The 7,425-nt window shown below is 38.7% G+C and overlaps 1 protein-coding gene across 1 annotated transcript in view; it reads right to left on the reverse strand.

The window, feature by feature from the left end:
• Window positions 1–2,133: 2,133 nt before the first annotated feature.
• The window catches only part of LOC126404025 (uncharacterized), an 11,613-nt gene continuing 6,321 nt past the window's right edge, over window positions 2,134–7,425 (reverse strand). The window contains exons 1-7 of the mRNA XM_050066973.1: window positions 6,107–6,463; window positions 5,299–5,511; window positions 4,886–5,021; window positions 4,248–4,787; window positions 3,762–4,104; window positions 2,789–2,964; window positions 2,134–2,430 (exon numbers count right to left, since the gene is read on the reverse strand). Of these exons, the coding sequence (XP_049922930.1) occupies window positions 4,293–4,787; window positions 4,886–5,021; window positions 5,299–5,511; window positions 6,107–6,399 (1,137 nt within the window). The 5' untranslated portion in view covers window positions 6,400–6,463 and the 3' untranslated portion in view covers window positions 2,134–2,430; window positions 2,789–2,964; window positions 3,762–4,104; window positions 4,248–4,292. Of the gene's footprint in view, window positions 2,431–2,788; window positions 2,965–3,761; window positions 4,105–4,247; window positions 4,788–4,885; window positions 5,022–5,298; window positions 5,512–6,106 lie in introns of the transcript that reaches the window.

Consider the following 7,425-nt stretch of genomic DNA (forward strand, 5'->3'; position numbering starts at 1 on the left):
GCCATTAAGGTATTCTGTATTGTCAAATCAAGACCTGGACAGAGTTGTAACTCATATACTACAGAACACTCCAAATGCTGGTGAAGCATACATACTTGGAAGCCTGAGATCGCGTGGCTTGAGGATTCAGCGCTGGCGGGTCAGACAGAGCCTGCATCAAGTGGATCCTATTAGGCGATCATTTAGACGTCGTCTTGCTATACATCGAAGAGTCTATAGTGTTCAGGCCCCTAACCAATTATGGTAAGTAAATGTATAAGGAAAACAAGTACATATATACATATGTATGTGTGTGTGGCATGCATCACACATGTACTGTATACACACATATATATATATGTGTATGTGTATATATATATGTATATATACATGTGTGTGTATATATATATATATATATATACACACATATATATTTTTATATATATACACACACACATATATATACACATACAAATATACATATATATACACACATGTATACATATACATATATATGTACATATATACGTATATATACATATATATAGTTTTAAATATATATTTTCTTCCCAACAGTCATTTTGATGGCAACCACAAGCTGGTCAGGTGGCGGATGGTCTTTCATGGCTGTGTGGATGGCTTCAGCCGGACTATTATATACTTACGGTGCTTGTCCGGCTTCAGCCGGACTATTATATACTTACGGTGCTTGTCCAACAACAGAGCCTCAACCGTCTTGTCATTATTTCTAGACGGAGTACAGAACTTTGGCTTGCCTTTAAGGGTCAGATGTGATCATGGTATGGAAAATATAAATGTTGCCCGTTTTATGTTGGAAAGAAGAGGATTGAACAGTGTTATTACAGGTGTATCAGTACACAACCAAAGGATTNAGAACTTTGGCTTGCCTTTAAGGGTCAGATGTGATCATGGTATGGAAAATATAAATGTTGCCCGTTTTATGTTGGAAAGAAGAGGATTGAACAGTGTTATTACAGGTGTATCAGTACACAACCAAAGGATTGAGAGACTATGGGCAGAACTCAATAGAGTTGTATCTAGACACTTTATAAATATCTTTAACTTCATGGAGGAACAGGGTGTACTAGATTCACTGAATGAACTACATTTATTTTGTCTGCATTATGTTTATTTACCAAGGATTGAAAGAGCAGTAACAGAATTCATCAATCAGTGGAACAACCATGGCCTCTCTACACAAGGGGGGCAGACACCTCTTCAGCTGTGGCATTCAGGTGTCATTAATAATGCAGGAATCCATCCAGCTATAAACAGCCTTTTTGATGCTGATAACTACTATGGCATTGATGAAGAAGGGCCATTACCTGAACTTCAAACCAATAATAATGTTGTAATTCCAGACATAGATGTAACCATTAATGAGACCACAATGAACATTATTCAACAAGTGAACACACTTGAAAATGATGGGAACCATGGAATAGATGTTTTCTCTTCACTTCTGCACTTTCTTCAGTGAATAACATGGGAATAATGTTAAGGTTTGTTAAAATGTTTGCTTCACTTGTGCAGTGTCTTCTGTGAATTAAAGTTTTGTTAAAACATTGTAAAACATTTTATGAAAAACAAATGAACATGTTATACAGAGCATATGTTCAGCTTAATTGTTTAAATTTTAACTGTCTAAACAAGTATATGTTAAAAGAAAGTTTGGTAAGAATATGAAACGTGCCGTTAAAATAAATGTAAATATGTTTTAAAACATAGGTTGACTGAGTCAACTGAATTGTGGTGAAACTATATAAAATAAATCAGTTATATTGCATACGGCATTCAGAAATGAAACCAATAACTCTCTTTCAGAAGACAACTAACAACTAACTTTCTTCAGAAAACAGAGTGAGACAAGCAGAAAGGTGGAGACAGAGAAAGTGAGACACAGACTGAAGTTTTCAGAGCATGACATGTTTATGCCCTGCCAAACCCATATGTGTTTCCTAATGCAAAGTCAAACTTCTCCTTGAACAGTTGGTAAGACACATGTAGTGGCAACTTGATGCAGTTAACACATGTGTTGGCAAGAGGGAACATTGATGTAGAGAAGCCATCATCTCCTTTGTGAATGAACTGGACAGAAGGAGTTGGGGAAAAGCCGATAGNCACTGTCAAACTGTCCCTTGGTTTTATACAAACATAATAGATTTTGTGAAGCTAGTCTTACACCTTGTTGGTCAATGGTTACAATTATTACTCCTTTTGAGATTGATCTGACTGTACAACAGCTAACACTGAATACCTCTGAAATGGACCTTGAACCCTGTGGATGACCTGAAACATGACAATGTCTTGTACCAGCAGATCCCTGTCTCTTATCGACCGCATAGGCCTCAGACATCCTGCATTGGCCAAGTAGTCAAGCAAAGGTGCATTTGACTTCTCAAGGTCCTCAAGGGTTGTACTTTCAGACACCTAGTATCACAAGAAGCAGCAAGATGGCTTGTTATGGAAGTTTCTTATTAGTCTCTTAACTTATTAGTAAGAACACAGACACTAGTGGTCTGCATACTACAGAATGCCTAGAGGTCCCCTAACAGTTCATAGCAGTGCAGGTTTTTTTCCACACATTGCTACAATGCGATAAATAACAAGGAAAATATGCTTTGCTGTCGACACTTGTCCGTTGAATGGTGGTGGCATGCAAATTACAACGTATGGAAAAATTGGGCTGATACTCCTTTTCAAAATGAAAAACAACAAGAGAACCTTTTAATAATAAACTCATAAACTAATTCTAATACAGTATAACATTTAAAAGCTATCAACTGACCTTTTTGACTTTTTCCAAGAGTTCTGTGTCAGCTATGTCTTCTAGTTTTGGATTTGCTGAACCATTGACCAGAAGACAAAATACTGTTGGCGAGAGGAAGTTTGGTGGTGGACTGCCATGCACCAAGCTCACTGCAATGGCTCTGCCAGCAATGTAGTACCAGTCCTCTCTTAGAGCTGCAAAACAATGGCATAAAAGGAAATATAATATTCATAAATACCACATTTCAGCAAACAAAAACTGGCTGTCAATTAAAGGCTGGGTCTCGAATGATGACCGGGGCCATGGTTGACACAAACAAATAAAAGCTAGATCTAAAACATGAGTGGAGAAGTGAGCTGCCATATAATATGCATGCCAAGGATGATGCACATTTCGAACCCCTAATCTAATAAATTCAGCAATATAATTTTGCTAAGCCCAGGGTGAAAAATACTGACTTTTCCTTTTCAGCGTGACTATCCAAATTCAGTAACTGTGGATGCATTTCTTAGCAAAACTGGATTGCATAGTACAATACATGTGCCACAAGATGACAGTAGCCAAATTTCAAGGGCCATATGGAAACGTTGCAAGTCAAAGTTTTCCACAACACATTCCTGCAAATGTTTCACAATAAAAGATGTATTAAGAGAAGGGCTTCAATCTGATGAAACTGTAGAGGGGTTTTAATTGAAAACAGAAAGTGCTGAGTTTGAATTTACCACATAATGCAGTAGGCAGATTAACGCTTCATACTAAAATATGACCAATTATGCTTAAAGCCTTGCCTCTAAAACAAGCCCACTTTATAAAAGCCTGGTACCTTCTACAGTTGAGGTAAGTAAAGGCCCCCATCACTATTTGAGGAAATACATTAAGACACGCTACTATATGAAACCATGGGATTTCCAGTATTATATTATATAAACTGTAAATCTGTTCAAAAGCTACAAGTAGCATGTCAAAATTACAATCAATTAAAATGGCTCACATTATGAATTTTTAGAAAAGCCAGGCATTACCAGTACTGTCAAGAACCAAGTTCTTGCTGTTTTCTTTTCCCTCAAACATGGGTGACCTGGCAATAAGTCTCCATCAGCAGCCTTAAGAATTCCCTTCTTGGTCCTCCTAAATCAACTCCTTCTTCATTTCTCCCCATGTCATCGGAGAATTTAACACAGATCATCAAGTTGGGGTCGTAGGATACCCTTCGGAAGCCCCGCATGGCTCCCTCCCATACAGCAGAGCGATTTATATTAAATTTGCACTGCCGTTTTGTGCTAATTTTGCTTGACAGTTCCAGCAGTATCTCTTGGACCGGGACCTTTTCTGCACTATAAACACAAAATCAAAAATGAATGATCAGACAACAACTTTTATTTTGTGAAATTTTTGATGTAAGCAACCATTTAATCCAAAACGTGATCTATCCTGATCCTGATCTCTCAAGCTCACATACTATGTGTGTGCTACTCACATTTGACTCTCCATACTGGCAACTATGGCTTGGTTTAATTCCTCATCAAGAGTCAGGCGGAAGAGTAGCCACAAGTGTCAAATATGAAGCGTAGTCACCATCATGATCAGTTGTACCAGGTTTCCCATCATCTCTTGCAAGGCAGCCTCCATCATCACCACTGGTGCCAGGGTTCCCATCATCTCTTGCAAGGCAGCCTCCATCATTACCACTGGTGCCAGGGTTCCCATCACCTTTTCCAAGGCAGCCTCCATCATGACCATGACTGCTGACGGTGTGATTGGAGCCATAGCTGTCTTCATGACCAGTACTAGTGCCAGGTTTGCCATCTCCATCATGACTTCTAGTACCAGGATACTCATTACTCCTCATTACTCTAAACCTGGTAGCAGCCCTGGTGGTGCCATTACTGCTCATGTCTGTGCGAATCTGAGGACCATCAACTTCAAAACAATCATCATCGCTGCCCTTAGTTGCACGCATGCCTAACGTTGATCTGGTAGTAATGGGAGAACAGTCTTTTTCTTCTTCGGAGTCAATCTTAAACAGAGACAGAAAAATACTTTTTTTTATTTTTTATTATTATATTTAGCACAATTTTTTGAACTGGTAAAAAACAAACAAAATCCCAAACGTACTAAAAGGGTCCTTGATGGTCTCACATACAGGGCTTTGGTTTTAAAGACCTTGTGAATTAGCATCCCATTCAGCTCCTGACCACCCTGGAGCTTAGGGGACACCAGCTTATTGCCACAAGCCATGAGAAACTGGAGGCTAGAAAGAAGATGGGGATATCACAACAACAACAAAAGCTTTAGGCTATGTAGCACAACAGTGTGTTGCACATTCATTGTTAGTCATTGTCGTTGCTGTGTGTGTAGGGGCGCCACTTTGGCTTCTCGCTCCAATTAACTGTGTGACTGAATCAAGTAGATTTTAAAACAAATGCTGAGCAAATGTTTGTAATAATCATGATTGCACTTTTTATAATAAAAAGAAAAATACATTATTAATATATGTTACAAAGTAAGTGGAAAAAAGAGGCATTTACCTGACATCGTCTGGAATGTGCTCACCAAAGCCATCCCTGATGCGTTCTAAAACAGTCTGGTGGTCCCAGTCCTTCTGGAATTCAACGGCACTGAGGATGTGTCCATGTTTGTGTAACCATGATTTTGGACCTTGTTTGCACACTACTCCCCATGATTGATTAGGGAGTAGTATTACATCCTTGTTGAAATGGCCATGCTGCTGTGTCCTGACTCTAAAATAAGAATGTAATAATCAGACCACATGAAAACAGCCAACACAATATAAGTCATACTGCTATAGGAAATACAATACAAAATACTAACCCCCACCCCCTATCAATATTATATCAGTAATGGGTAGTGGTTATCAATATCAGTTATATTTTACCCACTAATATTCATATTTAGGTCAAATATATTAATTTTAACCTATTTTATCACTTCAAGCCCTGGACACTCTTATTTACGTGATTTCTGTCTGAGCCATAAATCTACCGTGAAAAACCATATTCACCACCACGTGACTCACATTCCGGCATGTTACCATAGCAACAATGCTACAACACTACAAACAATACTAGCTGGCACATGCGCCCAATTCGACAGTGTACTTTTCTGGCCCCCCTGCAAGACATACACCAAGTTTGCAGTAGATCTGAGACTCTTAGGACCCGCGGAAACTCTGTATCACTATAGTGAGGGCTCAATCATGTTTGTAGTGAAGGCACAAACGGCTAACTGTTTAGCTCACTACCATGCCATGTTGCGTTGTGTTACGTTTCGTTGGATTAAACAATAATTTAGAAAAATAAATAAATTTCTAATTACCTTTTCTTCCTCGTGCCTGATGTCCAAGAGCTGAAGCGCTGCGCTTGATAATGCGGCGCCGACTCTCTCCGGACTGGAGCTGCAGTTGGCAGTGTCATGCTGCTGTGCTGTCCGGAGGGGAAAAGCGACGCTATGTGACTGTCCAGCGTGTCGCGGCTTGGAGTTGCAATGGTCGGCTGCTGCCCGACTGTTGTCGCATTTGACAAGGTTCTGATGGTCTCCGCTGAAGCCAGTACAGTGTGAAGTAAAGCTGCTGCCTCGGTTAGGCTACTTGCAGGCTGTTGGGCAGACATTAGTGTTGCGAACAACGTGGCTGACAATCTACACGTGAACCAGGCTGTGAAGTGGGCATTTTTGTTTCCCGGAAGGCTTTTCGGTTTAACTGAAACACCTTCCGGTTTGACTGAAATGTCTTCCGTTTTAAGTGAAATCCTCTCACACATTATAGTGAAATATATTCACATAATATACTGAAAACCTCTCACACATTATAGTGAAATATATTCACATAATATACTGAAAACATCTCACACATTATAGTGAAATATATTCACATAATATACTGAAATCCTCTCACACATTATAGTGAAATATATTCACATAATATACTGAAATCCTCTCATTTGTGTGAGATAATAGAACACATAAAGCTTTTTTATGGAAACTTTTTTCAGTGTTTCTACAAACCATGAATTTTATTTTCAGATGTGGAGGCACTTCAGATTTGGAAAATAGCAATTTTGCTAAAGCCTGGTATAATACATTTTTTTCTTGTTTTTATACAAGGTTAATGTTTTTCACAGGCATAAATAGGCTATATTTCATTGTTGCGGGAGACAATAAACAGTATAATTTCAGAGAGTGATTCCTGAAGGGGACATGAAAAAAACTGCCTTATTTTACATATTTTTTTAAAAGTGTCAGTAAAATAAATAATATTTCTGACATTAATGTGTCCTCCTCTGACTGTCACTGCCTGTTGCAGCAGGTAGAGAGAGGAGAGGCTGTTTACAACAACCTGTAGAATTTTAAAATTCATAGCAAACTCAGATGTGTTGTTGAACAAGTGGATTGATAAATGACATATTGGCATTTTACTCATTAAGGTTTTATTGCACTCACAGTTGTCATGTAATATAATAACATAAATTGTAACACTAGTGATAACAGTCTAGTTAGAAATTATTACAACTGTACATTGTGATTTATGCATTACTGCATAAAAGCAGTTACAACACAAATACAACACAACTCTGAGGAGCAACTGAACAGTTGGTTGGTCCCGACTTGCTCTGACGTCATGCACTGGCCTGGCAACA

The sequence above is a fragment of the Epinephelus moara genome, chromosome 17 (genome assembly GCF_006386435.1).
Source record: "Epinephelus moara isolate mb chromosome 17, YSFRI_EMoa_1.0, whole genome shotgun sequence".
NCBI classification, from domain to species: Eukaryota; Metazoa; Chordata; class Actinopteri; order Perciformes; family Serranidae; genus Epinephelus; species Epinephelus moara.